This window comes from Myodes glareolus, chromosome 3 (genome assembly GCF_982192425.1).
Source record: "Myodes glareolus chromosome 3, mMyoGla1.1, whole genome shotgun sequence".
Lineage (NCBI taxonomy): Eukaryota > Metazoa > Chordata > Mammalia > Rodentia > Cricetidae > Myodes > Myodes glareolus.
Window position 1 is genome coordinate 67704601 of NC_142028.1, and position 17251 is coordinate 67721851.

General features: G+C 38.0%; 1 protein-coding gene across 6 annotated transcripts in view; it reads left to right on the forward strand.

Moving 5' to 3' along the window:
* The window catches only part of Zmym4 (zinc finger MYM-type containing 4), a 119025-nt gene that overhangs the window by 76252 nt on the left and 25522 nt on the right, over positions 1-17251 (forward strand). For 5 of the 6 annotated variants that reach the window (XM_085686597.2, XM_085686599.2, XM_048434387.3 and 2 more), the window contains 8 exons: positions 1012-1152; positions 1428-1465; positions 2327-2471; positions 6163-6281; positions 8419-8590; positions 11197-11250; positions 11979-12158; positions 12564-12658. In XM_085686597.2, the coding sequence (XP_085542723.1) occupies positions 1012-1152; positions 1428-1465; positions 2327-2471; positions 6163-6281; positions 8419-8590; positions 11197-11250; positions 11979-12158; positions 12564-12658 (944 nt within the window). The remainder of the gene's footprint in view (positions 1-1011; positions 1153-1427; positions 1466-2326; positions 2472-6162; positions 6282-8418; positions 8591-11196; positions 11251-11978; positions 12159-12563; positions 12659-17251) is intronic. The other variant, XM_085686598.2, reaches the window with a different exon arrangement.

Consider the following 17251-nt stretch of genomic DNA (forward strand, 5'->3'; position numbering starts at 1 on the left):
TCCTTACACTTGGGAACCAGAGGCAGGCAGATATTTGTGAGTTCGAGGTCGACCTGTTCTATATAGCAAGTTTCAGGACAGCCAGGGCTGCGTAGAGAGGTCCTGTCTCAACAACAGCAGCAGCACGAACAACAATAACAAAACTGAACAAATATCTTTACTATTTAAATTACATCATTTTATTGAATACTCAGAATACTTGTTCAACCATATTCAATTTTCTGGGAATGAATGGCATTTGCTGTTTTTAATTATGTATACACCCTGGCTTCCATAATGACAGATTTCAGATTCTAGCAAAAGAAATAAAGACTAAATCACATGGCCCTTTAAGTATACCATATATAGTTAGGTTTAGAGATACCATATCTCTGGTCTTACTGAGCTAGGTGGTCAAGACTTCAAGGAGAGGATGAGCCACATAGTGTGTCTGAGGCAAGCCTGGGCTACACAGTAAGAGTTGCGCCAATGAACAACCAACAATATACATCTTTTGGACATAAAATTTTAGAATTTAGCTTTATGGTTTGGAGCACAACTTATTCCTATTTTGAAACTCAGAAGAGTTCAAGTATAGTATCCCTGTGAGGATAGGTAAGGGCCTACTCTAGAAACTCCTTAGGAAGTCCTTTACATATAAAGGGAAGATTTAAGAAACATCTTTCTCTTAAATTCCCATTAATTCTACTTTGTAATTGTCACTGTTTGAAATTCTGCCTTTAGCATTTTTGTTGCTTTTAAGTGAGACTGATGTATTTTTAATCAAAGGAAAAGTACATGAGAGACTTAAGTTTCACTAATCAAAAACTAGCAAACCAAATCTGAGTAATTAAGTGGGAAAGAAAAGACACTACACTTTACCTTAGGCAAAAGGTCAGGAAGTGATGAAACAAAATCCGAGTTATTCCTCTGCTTCAGACTTACTCTTGGAGACATTAGTCTCTTCTGGTCTGTTGATTTGTATAAAACATAAGTCACACGAACTCTCTTCTTTCTTTCTCTTTTAACCAGCAAGTATTTCCATGGTTCAAGCTGCATCTGCAGGTCCCCCATCACTCAGAAAAGATTCAACTCCAGTTATTGCTAATGTGGTATCTTTGGCAAGTGCTCCTGCTGCTCAGCCCACAGCAAATGCCAACAGCGTCTTACAAGGTACAGTTTGCATTGAACTGGCTTTTTTACAATTGGAGTTAAATTCTCTATATACCTCTTGGCAGCTTACTGCACCACTAGGGTGCACAAGTGTTTCCTCCAGTTCTATATTTTTTTTTCCTTGTTTTATACTACTATTAGTATAGAAGCAGGCTATTGCTTGCTTTTACTGAATTGTGTAGAAAGTTATAGATGATCATGACTGATAATTGGCTTTAATACTAGTGTTTAAATAATTTTAAAGATTCTAAATTTATATTTTAATCTTTATTAAGGTGCAGTTCCAACAGTAACAGCGAAAATCATTGGGGATGTAAGTCATTTTATTAATGTTATTGTATATTTCATATATGTTCACTACATATGTCTGAGCTAATTACTTTATTAAGGAAAAGAATTGTTGAATAGAATTTCTGTTATCTAATCAGGCTTTTTTTTTACATACCATTAGTTCTTTGAATGCTTAGTAGGTAATTATAAATTAATTACTGAGTTTTTAAATTATGTGTAATTAAAGTAAATTACAGCATTTGGTCATTTCATCTTACAGATTGTTATTATGATACTCTCTCTCATTACACGTAGATCATAACTATGTTTAACTTTTTTCACTCAACGTTGTCTACGTTGTCTTTAAAATGATTAAAGAAGAAAATAATGAACAAAACTCATGAATGAAACAGTGATATTTCTTGAAAATGTTCCTAGCCTCTGGGCTAATTTTCATGTTTGAGTTACTTTTTAATTGTTTTTGGTGTCAAACTCTAAATGCCTGGACCACAGTTACAGCCTTTCCTTTATGTTACATTGAGTGTTCACAAGTGATTCCTTTAATTTTGGTTACATCCTCTAAGACTATGCTTCTACCTCAGTCAGGAAATAATAGCACTCCCCATTGAATTGATTATCAGTGTCTTACAGAATGCTGATGTCAGAGTTTTCCTTGATAAGTAAATACAGTAAGAACATTGAGTCAGGTGATGCTTCCTAAAATATTCCTTGATTACTAGTAATATTTCAGGCATAAAATAGATCTGATTTATTAAATAGCATATTTGCATGTTATTTTTACTATGTAATTCCAGTGATAAGTCTTTTAAAATTAAAATTCTAATAATTACTCAAAACATTTTGAATTTGTTTGGTTTCTGAATTTTTTCTTATTTTAACCTAGGCAAGTACTCAAACAGATGCCCTGAAACTTCCACCTTCTCAACCTCCAAGGCTTTTGAAGAACAAGGCTTTATTGTGCAAACCCATCACACAGACAAAAGCCACTTCATGTAAACCACATACTCAAAACAAAGAATGCCAGACGGGTATGTTCCTTGAGTTTATTATTTTATTTAAGGAAAGAGATCATTGGCTTACCCCAGTAGTACTGTTTCCTAGATTAGTTACTTCTATTTATTTCCCTGTGTAGTTTGCACAATGTGCCTGTGAATAAGGTATTTTTCTATTTGAAACTTAGTAAGGTAGCTCAAAAAGAAGCTAATATGCCCAGTGGTGGTTGCATACACCTTTAATCGCAGCACTTGGGAAGCAGAGGCAGGCAGATCTCTGAGTTCAAGGCCAGTCTGGTGTATAGAGTGAATTCCAGGACAGGCTCCAAATCTACACAGAGAAATCCTGTCTCAGAAAAAAAAGAAAGAAGCTAATTCATAATACAGTGTTGTTCGACATTAGCTTTAGAGTAATGTAGGTGGGATTTGAATTCAGAGATGCTTTAGTTTTTTAATGTGCTCTTAACTCAATACTATTTTCTCATTTTCATATGTGTTCACTTAGTGGTGTGTGTATAGCCTTGTGCTTTTTGCATGTAACACCTATCTCCATTCCTTTATATTGTCTTAAAAAGTCAGTTGCTCCAGGTGGTGTTGGCACATGCCTTCAATTCCAACACTTGAGATGCAGAGGCAGGCAGATCTCTGAGTTCGAGGATTACCAAAGCTACACAGAGAAACTCTGTCTCAAAAAACAAACAAATAAACAAAAGTCAATTGCGCTAAGAGTGGTGATGCTTGCCTTTCAGTCTTAGCTCTCATGAGGAAGAGGAGGACAGAGCTCTGAGTTTCAGGCCAGTCTGTTATCTACATAATGCGTTCTTGGGCAGCCAGGGCTACCTGTAGTGAAACCTTTTGTCTTAAAACAAAAGATCAGTTGCCTTGGAAAGGTTCCAAACTTTCTTAGGGTCTTTCTCTATCTAATCTCTGCACTGCTTCTCTGAATTCTGCACAGGGTTATGCCGTGTTCTTACTCAGCCTCTCCTAACAGTCATCCTGCTCAGTATGTGATCTGGGGCCAGTGACCAGAATCCCAGTGTTCTTAGCCTGTCTGCTGTTTGTTTTTGGGTAGAACCTCCATGTTGTGAATGAAAACTGATTGAAGAACAACCCTATCCTTCTGCCTACACTCACCAGGAATTTAGCCCCTAATGAGAAATATTAGAGACTTACCCTCTCCTAGTGAGTTTTTGTTTGTTTTTAGTTTCTATTTTCTTTGTGCGAATGCCCTACCTTCATGTATGTATGTGCGTGGAAGTCAGAAGGGCATTGGATCCCCTCTGAAAGGAGTTACAGATAATTGTGAGTTGTCAGGTGGGTTTTGTGATTTGAAACTGGATCATTTTAACTACTGAGCTAACTCTCCAGCCCTTGTAGTGAGTTTTAAAAGCTTTAATTGTGCTTGCAGAGACAGAGAAGTCCATTCTTCTTGACACAGTTAGCCAGAGTTAAGTAATATTTCAAGTTGTGCTGAGCTGAGCTTAAATGCTGGAGCAGGTAATCACTGGAATGTCATAAACTCACTATTCTTAGAAATAAAAATTTCCAAGTTGGGCTGTGGTTGCGCACCCCTTTAATCCCAGCACTCAGGAGGCAGAGATGGGCGGATATCTGTGAGTTTGAGGACAGCCTGGTCTACAAGAGCTAGTTCTAGGACAGGCTCTAAAACTAGAGCAAAACCCTGTCTCAAAAAACCAAGAAAAAAAGAAATACTAATTTCCATTTCTTTTGCACATTGAAGACAGTTACCCACAAATTCCTTTCATAGCCTTCATCTTCTTTGCTTGTTTTGATAGCCTCTCTTAATGCCAACCACAGGTCCTAGAGTTTTTAAACTAGAAAGGAATCCTAGATGAAAAGTTGTCATCATGTAGGCTGTTGTTCCTAAACAGTGAATATACATATTCCCTGAAATTTACTTGAAAGATTCCTTTCAGTAGAGTTGACTCATTCTTTGTCTTACCTGTGTGGTCATGCATGTGCCACGAAGAGCGTGTCAGAGGACATGCTCCCCTTACATAGTTGGTTCTCCTGGGAATCATCATATTTTTGAAGAACCTTCTCACTATTTTTATAATGGCCGTACTAATTTGTAGTGCCCACCAGGAGTATTAAGAGAGTTCCCCTTCCTCTGTCCTCACCAGAATTTTTTTCCTTCTTTTTTGGTAGTAGTCATTCTCATTGGGATGTGATGATATTTCACTTTAATTTTTTTAAAATTTATTTTTGTTTTATTGCACCTTGTACAAATAAATTACCACAGAAGCTAGAAGGGAGCATTGAGTTATCTGAAACTCAAGTTACAGGTAGTTTGAACCACCTGATGCTGGTGCTGGGCACTGAACCCAGGTCATTTTTAAGAACAAGCAAGTACACTTTTTTGCTCAGCTGTCTCTCCAGCCCTGTTATTATAATTTTGATAGGCATTTCCCTGGTGATCATTAGTGACACTGAATATTTTTTCATTTTTATTGACATAGTTACTTCCTTACAATGAAATATCCAAGTCAGCTAATTAAACAGAAAAGATTTATTTAGCACAACATTTTGGGGTTACACAGGCTTGAGGATGCCACTCCCTGAACCCAGTTACCACATGATGTGAGTGACATTTAGATGAGTATCTGTGGGAACAAGCAATTTTCTAAGAACAGAAAAACTACTACTGTATGCTGTCCTAATAAGGGCGTAACTCCCCGCCTCATTGATCAGAGTCCTCCTTAAGTTTCCACCGCTTAATCAGAGTCTTCAATTAGAGTGTACTCTTGCGGTTATAACCATTGTCCATTTATATGTATTCTTTGGAGAGATGTCCTCTTAGACCATTTGCTCAATTGTAAATCAGATTAGTTGTTCTTTTGCTCTTTATTTGCTTGAATTTCTTCTATATTCTAGATAGTAATCTTTTGTCAGATGTATAATTTGCAAATATTTTGTACATTATGTGAGGGTTTTTTGTGTGTTTTGGGGTTTTCTTTCTTTCTCTTTCTTTCTTTCTTTCTTTCTTTCTTTCTTTTTTTTTTTTGTGAAAGGATTTTCCAGTAGCTATGAACCCAGTCCTGAACATCATTCTATAGACCAGGCTGGCCTTGAGCTCACTGAGATCACCTGCCTCTGTCTCCCAAGTGCTGGGATTAAAGGTGTGTGCCACTACTGCCCTGCTGTAACTTGTTCCTTAGCTCCCGAATTGTTTTTCTGTATAACATTTTAAGTTTGATATAATCTCTTTGTTCAATTATATGTTGTTGCCTCTTTTTTGGGGGTCAAACATTAAAGAAAAATCTTTCCTCAGAATAGTATCCTGAATTATTTCTCCTCTACATACTTTTAATTATTTTGCTTGCCTTGCATGAACATTTCTGATTCATTTTGGACTGATTTTTGCATTGCAACAAATCGAGGTGTTATTCATTCTTCTACATACACATATTTAATTCTTAGCATGATTTGTTCAATACCTGCCCTTTCTTAAATGTAAATTCTCCCCCTTTTTTGGTTTATTTTTAATTTTTGTGTTTTTGAGACAGTTTTTCTGTATAGCCTTGGCTTTCCTGGAACTCCCTTTGTAGACCATACTGGCCTTGAACGCAAAGATCTGCCTGCTTCTGCCTCTCAAGTGCTGGATTAAAGGTGTGTGCTGCCTGGCACAAATTCTCTCCTCTTTTAAGATGGAATTTCATTAAATTGTTTCTAACTCTTTTTGTCTCTGTGTGCATTTTTTCATTAGAAGATACTCCAAGTGAGCCCCGGGTTATGGTGGTACCAGTCCCTGTGCCAGTGTTTGTTCCTATACCTCTTCATCTTTATACTCAGTATACTCCTGTCCCCTTTGGGATTCCAGTTCCTGTGAGTAATCATTGAAAGATTAAATCTAATTTAACTTGCATTTTCCTCATTTATAATTTTACAGCTGTGTAATGAAATGTTTCGCGTTTTGGTAAAATATACCTGATTTTGTTTGATGGCTGTTAATTTACTATTGTTATTTATTATGGAGAATGTAGAAGATTTCTTTTGCTCATATTTTATCTTTTGAAAGAACATTATGATGTAGCATGTTGGCTCACAACTGTAATCCCAGTACTTGTGAGGCTGGGGGAGGAGGATTGAAGCCACCTGAAGGTCAGCCTGGCTATATAGTATGCTCCACGCCAGTTTTGGCTAGAGTTAGACCTTGCCTCAAAGTAACAGAACAAGTACTTTAGAGATTCAGAGGACTTGGGTTTTATTCTTAGCACCCATATAGTGGCTCAGCCATTTGTTAATCCAGTTACTTCCAGGGGATCTGCTGCCTCCCTCTGACCTCTGTGAGTTTCAGGCATGCTTGTGGTACACATACTTATATGCAGGCAAAACATACATACAAATAAAGTAAATCCATGATTAATAAAAACTCAGAGGCAGGTATTAGGGTTAAACCGGTAGGTCAGAAAAGTAAAATAGCCAGCCGCTGGATCTTAACCTCTACCTCAGTCTGAAATGGTGAACCTGCCTCTAGGAATCTCAGAATGAGACTGAGACTGAGAGCTGTCTCCTCTCATTTCATAATCCTCTCTATTTAACAAATTAAGGGCATACACACCTACCCCGTGGTTTCTATGGCAAACTGGTGTGGCTACTGGGATTATAGGTGTGTGTCATTGCTACCTGGTCTTTAATGCTAGCCAGTGTGACTGTTTTACTTTTCTGATCTTCGGGCAAATACAAATGAAATGCCACTACTAAAAAAGGTAGTGAGATCACTCAAATAGAAAAGAAAAATTCGAAACTACGAATGTTAGAATCCTGAATTATGGGCCAGCATGGTCATTGAACTGGTAAAGGTGCTTTCTGTCCAGTTAAGCAAGGATGCTGATCTGAGTTCAATCCCTGGAACCTTAGTAAAGGTAGGAAGATTGAACTGACTCCATCCATCATCCTCTGACCATGGCACACATTTCCAAAGAACATGCTACAACATAATGATTATGATGATGATAAATGAAATAAAAATTAAAAGAGTTCTGAAGTGTAGTTACAGCTAAAAGAAGGTACTCATCTTTTATTAAGTATATTTCTCATTTGATAGTTTGGAAAATGTTAAGCAAGAAATATAAACAAAACTGATTTTTATGTTGTAGAATTATTCTTTTGAAGGATTCAGAAGCACTTTGTTGAGTATCCAGAAAAGTACTTACTATTTATTTATTTATTTTTAATTGTTTTTAGTTTTCAGAAAGAGTATCAATATGTAGTCATGACTGTTTGTAGAAGCACTTTGTAGTCCAGACTGGTCTCAAACTCACAGAGATCCATCTACCTCTGCCTTCCATGTTCTGGGTTTTAAGGCTTGTAACACCATGCCCACCTTGCTTATTTATTTTTAATCATCTTTCTTGCTTATATTTATTTTATTCATTCTAGCCTTATAAAAATGAACTACCAAGATTCATAACTTTAGCAATGAATGTATCTTTTTTTATTTTAATATTTACACCAGTTCACAGATTCTGACAACAAACCTATTGTGTAAGAAATTCTGGGGGCAGGGGGCTGAAGAGATAGCTCAGTGGTTAAGAACACTGTCTATTCTCTCAGAGGACCCAGGTTCAATTCCCAGCATCCACACGGCAGCTCACAACTGTCTGTGACTCCAGTTCCTGGGGACCTAACACCCATAGAAAAGACCAATGCACACAAAATAAAAATAAATTAAAAAATTTTAAAATATGAAACCCTCAGGGGTTTGGGGGGTTGGCTCAGTCAGTAAAGTGCTTGTTATGCAAGCACCAGGCTTCAAGTTCAAAGCCCAGCATTGATGTAAAAGCCACACATAGTTGTATCCTATATTTCCAGTGCTTGAAAGTCAGAGACAGGAAGATTGCTGGAGCTTGTTGGCTAGTCAAACTAGTCTGCCATCTCTGTGTTTAGTGGCAGACCCTGTCTTATAAAAATAAGATAGTGAACAGTTGTGTGTGTGTGTGTTTGGTTCTTGTTCTTTCAGATGCCTGTTCCCATGCTTATTCCATCCTCTGTGGATAATGAAGATAAAACTACTGAGAGTATTGAAGACATTAAAGAAAAGCTTCCTACACATCCATTTGAAGCAGATCTCCTTGAGATGGCAGAAATGATTGCAGAGGATGAAGAGAAGGAGAAGAGTCTATCCCAGGGAGGTTGGTGTAGTCTTTAAAGATTTTTTTAAAGCTCATCTACAGTTCTACAATTTACTTTAATCTGAAGTAATTTTCAATTTCATGTTATTTTTGTATTTTAATCCATTTATCCAAATCTATTTTCCATGCATATAATTCGTAATCTATAATCAACAACATGCTGATGTTACTAAACAGAAGCATAGGACAGAAAGCCTGTTGGCTCAGTTGCCTATAGAGAAGTCTGATTCTGTTAGTTTGGAATAACGATGATGATAATAGATATTTATTTATTCTTGTGTGCTCCTCATAGTCAAGTGTATTGTATGTTTTCCTGCATTTAGTCTTCCGAACCAGACTGTGAAGGGAGTATTGCTTAATTGACATTTCTCATATTGAAATAGGATGTTAGTTTTGTACTGGCATATATGTGTGTGTGTGTGTGTGTGTGTGTGTGTGTGTGTGTGTGTGTGTGTGTGTGTGTGTATATATATATATATATATATATATATATATATATATATATATATATGAGCGAGAGAGTGCGAGCTAAGAGATTAAGAGATGGTTGAACCAGGATTTGGCCCACAACACAAAAGGAACTTTCTGATTTGTATTCCAGGAAGCTTTCTAACCTTGATTGTATCATCTTAATTTATAGTTACAGGAAGATATAGAGAAAATTCAGTTGTTGAAATGTGAAGCACAAAAGCATTTTCATATGTTATAAATGAACTGAGTAATGTTCTTTGTGTTTTTTGAGTCAAAGACCAATTTTTTTCTTTTACTCAGTGATAGATTTTGAGGTTTGAGGGTTTTTTTTTGTTTTGTTTTGTTTTTTGTCGTTTGAAACATGGTCTCATGCAGTCCAAACTGCTCTTGAACTGCTGATCCTTCTATTCCCGTCACCCCCGCTGTTAACCATCGTTGGCTACCATGTCCAGCTAGCTGGTGTGTTTGGTTTTACTTAATAGGTACTAGGAAAATTTTTGAGCATTATTACACATGGAGAAACAATGCAAAGTTTCCTGTTGTGTTATCATCAGGTTTGAATCTTTCAAAGGTTTGTGGTTTTGTATTTTTGGGAAGGGGGCAATGGGGTGGGTGGTGTTTTAGTGGTAGTTTGAGTCAGGGTTTTTCTGTGTTGCCCTGACTGTCATGGAACTCATTGTGTAGACCAAGCTGGCCTTGAACTGATCTGTCTGCCACTGCCTCTGAAGTGCTGGGATTAAAGGCATGTCCCACCACCACATGAGGATTTGTGTGAATTTTAATTATGTGCATATAAGTATATGTCTTGTGCATGGGTTTGTGCACTTGTGTGCAATACCCAAGGAGGCCAAGAGGATACCTTGGAGGTGGGGTTAGAGACATTTGTAGATATTTGGAACTGAACTGAGCGATCTACAAGAGTATAATGTGCTCTTAACTGATCAAATTTGTAAATCATACATACTGAGTTCATTAGAAGCTTATTTATTATTAGCAGTATTTCCTATGATTTTCTTCTTTAATGTATTAGAATATTAAAATATTATCCCTTTGCTTGAACAACTTTTAACTTCTGATGCTATATTTAGTTTAAAAGTTGATGATGATAAACCTTACTTTAAATTTACCTTTTGTAGACAGGCATGATAGCACATATTGATTATTCTAGCATTTGAGATGGTCACGCAAGAGATTCATATAGCCAAGCTGAATTATATAATAGCGAAAACTAGTCTCCACAAATGGGTGGGGCAACTTCTCCATCACACTGCTATTCAGCATTTGTTTGGGTTCTCTGTCTTTTTTTTTTTTTTTTTTTTTTTTTTTTGTATTTTGAGACAGGCTTTGGTGCCAGTCCTCAAACTCACAAAGATCCATGTGCCTCTGCCTCCCGAGTTCTGGGATTAAAAATGTGTGCCACCACGCCTAGCAGGTTCACTGTCTTACGATGAATATCTTTGCTTTCGTATATTGTTGAATCAGAAAAGCTTTAGAAAGTAAGATAACTTCAAGATAAACATTTGGAATCACTTTAGGTAAAGTAAAGTGGCTAAGGAATATAGTAAAGAGAAATGGGACGTGGGAGTAATTTCCCTTTGGTTTCAGTAAAAAACAAAAGAAAAGCCAAAATGTTTTCCTGAGTAAGCTGACAAAATATTTTTTTTCTATGTTGAATCTCTGAACTTCATTTCAAAGACCTTATTTTTCATTGACTCATGTTGGCCTCAGTTTTGTGTGCTTAATGCTCATATAACAATTATTTTTATTCAAAATCTTTTGGCCTTTAGAGGTAAAAGTAAAAAAAGATCGCTTTTTTTTTGGCGTGTGTGTGTGTGTGTGTGTGTGCATATATAACTCTAGAAAAGGATTTCAAATAGCAAAAGAATACAAAATCAAAAGTAAAATCCCTTTCATCATGCTTCGTTCACATTGCTACCTAGAAGTGTAAACATTGCTGACAGCATTGTTGATTTAACTTCTTTTATTACAGATGTTTCATTATATGATTAACCTGGCCTTGTGTATAGAAGGCTATTTACCTATTAGTCTGTTTGTCTCTATTGTGAGTAGTACTTATCACGAAATCATTTTATTTAAGATGCAATGTGGTTTTTTTTTTTGCTTTTCTTCTTTAGAATCTCAAACTTCTGAACAAGAACTCTTTCTAGATACCAAGATATTTGAAAAAGGTTTGTATTTACAAATATATTTTAGTTTTTAGAAATACTGTGCTCTGCTAATAATAGAAACTCATAGACATTATTATCCTTGGGTTTAGTATTTTATAATTTTTCCTAATTTAATTTATGAGGGACACAAACTGACTGTTATGCTAATTTGTAATGCAAATAATAACTGCGTCAAATGTTTTAAAGATTGAGATGATGCTTTGTAGTGCTCACCAAGAATAGGAATCCAGTTGTGTGAAGCTGTTAAACAAGATGCTGAATTCTTTGTGTGTGTGTGTGTGTGTGTATCTGTACATGTGAATATGGGTATACATGCATGTATGTAACCAATGTGTATAGAGGTTAGGTGACATCTTTGGGTTTCTTTCCTCAATCATCATCCATTGAGGGGTGGCGAATGGTAGTGTTTTCTCACTGGCCTTGAACTAGCCAGATAGGCTGTGCTGGCTAGCCAGCAAACACCAGGAATTCACCTGTCTCTGCTGTCTTGGTGCTAGGATTACATCATGCTATGATGCTTGACCCTTTGTTTTTTTTAAGCATGGATTCTGGGGATGAAACTCATACAAAGCAAATACTTACTGATGGAGTCTTCTTTCCAACAACACTTATTTTATTAGTTGTGCCTAGGTAATTATCTGTCAATCATCTTTCAGTTTTCAGCATGCAGGGAATCATTAGAGTTTTTAAATATGTCAAGAGATCATGCCTGTTTTCATCACTTTCAGACCAAGGAAGCACATATAGCGGTGATCTTGAATCAGAGGCAGTTTCAACGCCGCATAGCTGGGAGGAAGAGCTGAATCACTATGCCTTAAAGTCAAATGCTGTGCAAGAAGCTGATTCAGAACTGAAACAGTTCTCCAAAGGGGAAACAGAACAAGATCTGGAGGCAGATTTTCCTTCAGGTTTGTGCAGCCTAACCTGACTACTGAAGGCCATCTATTTCATAAGATTATCAAGGTTACATATTTGCATCATTAAGCAGTTGTGATATGTTAGGAATTATCTAGGGCACAAGAGTTTCCTGACTTTATAAATGTAAATGTCTGTTATAAGGTTCTTATATGTGGTTAATTTGATTTTTTTTTTGAAATTTTAAAAAATCTTTTCAACAATAACTATTTATGAAAGATTTCCTTGATAATGAACTTTTCATTTATGTGTTAAGTTCTTTGTTCTTTTTAAGTGTATAGTTAAAGCTCTTTTATCACAAATTAAGAATAGACTAATGATTATTAGGACTTCTCTTTTTCTGGCTTCCCTTTAAATCTGTTACATATTTCAATTGTGCTTTCTGTTGGTTACTGCAGAATCCTTTGACCCACTTAATAAAGGACAGGGAATCCAGGCACGTTCCCGAACAAGAAGGAGACACAGAGATGGCTTCCCCCAGCCCAGACGAAGAGTAAGCAGAGGCTTAATTTTTTAAAATTTGTATTCCTTTGTTTTAGCAGTATTTATTAGTTCTTTCTGTTTACAGAGCTTTGTAGCAGCCCAAACCAAATATTTTCATGTATTGTTTCATACATGTAAGTTTTTTTGCGCCTTTGTTTCTTAGTGTAAAAAAAAAAGTCATTTATTACATATTTTTTTCAAACACAACTTTTTCTTTTGTTTTTCTCTTTATAGATTTTGATGTATTATTTTAAAGAAACCTTTGTTGGGCATGGTGGTGTAGGCCTTTAAGTCCAGTACTTGGGAGGCAGATCGAGGCAGGCAGCTCTCTGGAAGTTCAAGGTCAGCCTGATGTGCAAAACGGGCTCCAGGACAGCTAGGGCTGTTGTTACACAGAGAAACCATGTCTCGAGAAACCAAAAAAAGAAAAAAGAGAAAAAAAAAGGAGAGATTTTTATAGTGGCCTAGAGAGACAGCTCAGTGTAAAAGAGCTTTTGCTGCTGCTCTTAAAGAAGACCAAGATTTGATTGTCAGCTTCCACATGACAGTTCACCTGTCTATTACTTCAGTCAAGGGGATTAGCTGCCCTCTTCTGGTCTCTGCAGACATTGAACACATGTGTTGCATAGACATACATACATGCAGAACAGACATACACATAAAATAAAAAAAAAGTGTGGGGGAGAGCTTTTTATAATCTTTTTTTTTAATAGGCCATTGAGGTATATTCATAGAGAATAAAGGTGTTTGTCACCAAGCTTCATAACCTGAGTTTGAACCTTGGGACCCATGTAGTAAAAGGAGAAATCTGAGACTTGTAAGTTGTCTTCTGACCCCACACACATACATACCATATAGCATGCATAGGTCCACATTCATGTGCAAGCACATGTGCACACACATAATAAAAAGTAAATAATTTTAAGATAGAATAATAATTCAGGAGCTGGAGAAACAACTTAACAGTTAAGATCTTCTGCTCTTGCAGAGGACATGAATTTTATTATTCATCTATGTTATGCAGCTCATAGCTGCCTATAACTGGAACTCCAGGGGACCCAACACTCTCTTCTGGATTCTAGGGATTCCTGCACAGACCTGTACATACATACACTAAATACATATCACTAAAGATCATTAAAAATTCTAAATATTACAGTCCCAGCACTCTTGAGGCAGAGGAAGGAGAATCTCTGAGTTTAAGACCAGCCTGATCTACAGAGAGAGTGAGTACCAGGACAGCCAGGACTACACAGAGAAACTCTTAAAAACCAAAAATGAAACAAACATCTAAATTTTCTGTCATTAAACTCTAAATTTGGCTAATTTTACATGTTCTTATCAAAAGTTAACTTTTCTATGTTAAAGTAATACTAGTTAAATTCATGTAGGTTGGTTTTCATATTGAAAGGGTTTTCCCAAAAGAGAGGACAGGAACAGTAAGATGACTCACTGAGTTCAATCTTTCCTTCCTCCCCTTCTGCTTACCAGCAACCCTGATCGCACATATGCACAGTAAACATAGTAGTCTTAAACTTTTTTGTTGAAGACATTTTCACCAAATAAACAACAACAACAAAAAAAAAAAAAAAGAAAAAAACACAGCATTCGCGACAGACCAGCCTGATCTACAGAGGAAGTTCTAGAACAACCAGGGCTATATAGAAAAACTTTGTCTAAAAGAAAAGAAGAATTTTCATATAAGCATCCTTTGATCATGTTTCTCCCTCCTGTTTTTTTGTAGACTCCTTCCCACACAACTTTATTTTCTTGTTCTTTCTTTTTCAAAACAAACAAAAACAACAAAATGAAGTACATACCAAAAAAAAGCAACTCACAAAAAGGAAAATTAAACACGCAAAAGACAAAAAAAAAGAAAAGGCCAAACAAACTAAAATGAAAAAAAAATGTCTACAAAAAATACTGGTCAGTTTGTTTTGTGTTGGCCAACTACCCCGGGCATGCAACCACCCAGTAGTGTGATTGATATACCCAGGGAGAGTCCATTGGCAAAACCTGTTTTTTCCTCTGTTTGTGGGTTTCACTCTTAGAATAACTTCTTGGGTAGTAATGGGACCCCGTGTCCACTTCCCTCTCTTAGGGCTGGGACCCCATCTGGTCTTGTATTTGTTGGTGTGGTCTGTGAACTCATATGTGCATTCGTCCAGTTGTGTCTGGGAAATCGTGTTTCCTTGCAGTTATCATCACTTGTGCCTCTTACATGTAACAAGAGTAGCCTTACTTTTTACAACTGAGTTTTGGTTGTATTTACAAACCTCATAAATTATAAACATAGTTTCGTGGGCTTTGACAAATAAACAGATTGTGTAATCACTGCTACTCCTGAGCAATTACATGAAAAATGTCTTAGTCTTTGGTAATCACTCTCATCTCCAGATGTTGATAGCCACAATTTGTTATATAGATCAATACAAAATAGTAATGTTTTGATGTTACTGAAAATACCGATAAGTAGTATCATATGGTATTGTCTTCATAGTGTACCTTTTCTGACAGCCGAGGACCTTTGGCTTTCATCCATGCTGCTTTGTGTCTCAGTAGTTCATCCGTTTGGTTTCTGCCTAACAAGTGATGCAAATTTTGGGCTATGTGGAGAGCTGTTAGGATCGTTCTAATGTAAATTTTCACATAAACATGTTTTCATTTTCTTGAGGAATAGTATTTAGAAATAATTACTAGGTTTTGTGCTAAGTGTATTTTAAACTTTACAAAAGCTTACCACACACACACAAAAAAGCTTACACTCTGGTGTTCAGTTTCATATGCACACAAGCAGTGTAGCACAGTTCATAAATACCATGATTTTGCTAACATTTGTCCATTTGGATTTTAGCCTGTCTAGTAGATTGTAATATGTTTGTTTGTTTGTGTCTTCTAGTGACAAAAAGTTATTAAATATCTTTTCTTGTGCATTTTTACCATTTGTGAACCATCTTTGGAAAAATATCTTAGAGTCTTAAGTATACACACCTCATTTTTGGATGTATGGTGAGTGGTGGTTGTCAGTGAGTTGTACGCTTTTTGTTTGTTTTGTATCTGTTGGTTTTGTTTGGGTGTTTTTAGAAGAAAGGGATGTTATTTCATTGTGTAGTTTTTGTTGGATGGTTGGCCTGAAACTCAGCATTTCTGCTTCTGCCTTCCAAGTGTTGAAATTACAGGTGAACATTAATACTGCTGAATTTTTATGTGGACATAATCCCTTTCTTCAATCAGGAATTTTTCTCCTATGACTATCCTTCATTCATTCCTGTTTTTACTTGCAGTGTTTGGAGTTGAACCCAAGGCCGTGGAGCATACTAGATAATTCAAGGCAGAAACTACATGTAGGAACTGATACAGAGTCTGCTCACCTTTATTTTCTAAACTCAGGACCACCTGCTCAGAGGTGGCACCACCTCCAGTGGGCTGTTTCCTCCCATGTCAATCACTGATTCCACTGACTGGCCTATAGGCCAATTTGTTGGAAGCATTTTCTCAATCGCGGTTCCCTCTTCCCAGCGACGCTAGTTTGTGTCAAGTTGACAAAAATCTTCCTAGCACACTGTCTTTTCTTTTTGTGGTTGTTCCCCCCCCCCCGTCCCCCCCCTCCCGACAGGGTTTCTCTTTGTATTCCTGGCTGCCCTAGAACTTGCTCTATGGACCAGGCTGGCCTCCAACTCAGAACTCTGCCTGCCTCTGCTTCCCCAGTGCTGGTATTAGAGGTGTGCACCATCACGTCCAGTTTCTTTGTATTTATTTTTATATATTTGGTATGAAGGTGTCAGATTTCTTGGGACTGGAGTTGACAGACTATTGGGCGGCAGATCCGCGTTTCTCATTGTTAAAAAATTCTTCAAAAATTCCTGTCCCCCCCCCCCAGCACTCAGCAGAGGGGACCCAGCGCCCAGAAGCCGGCCCGGAAGACTCGGCCCCCGGCGGCCAGCACCCAGCACGCGGCCTCCATCCCCGCCGGGAGGACCCAGCACCCGGAGAGAGGCCCGGGCGGGGGACGGCCGGCTCGGGCTGCAGAGGCCTGGGCACGCTGGCTGGCTGGCTGGCTGGCTGGCTGGCTGGCAGGCCCGGATTTTTCCGAAAAATCCAAGGGTGAACGTCTCCCCAGCACAGACACACACTCCCGGACACAGACACGGGGTCCCCTGCCCTTCCCCGCCCTCAGGGAGGCCGCCATTCCCTGACATAAAATGAAATAAAATTCCATAAAAGCCCTGGGGCCCTGCCCTGCCCTGCCCTGTGTCCAGAGGAACCGGGTGTCTCTCCGGGAGGGGGGCTGAGCCACAAGCAGAGGTCCCCAGAGACTCAGCACCCAGCACTCAGCCTCCAGAGGATTTCTCAGTGCTAGGTGCTGAGTGCTGAATGCCGAGTCCTGAGTGGTCACTGGTGAGGACTGAGTGCTCAGTGCTGAGTGTGTGTGTGTGTCCAGAGGAACCGGGTGTCTCTCTGGGAGGGGGGCTGAGCCACAAGCCAGAGGTCCCCAGGAGAGGATGGGGGCTTCCAGAGGAGTGCTGAGTGCTGGGGGCTGAGTGCTGAGTGCTCAGTCTAAGTCATGAGTGCTGAGTGCTGAGTGCTAAGTCCTATAGGCTGA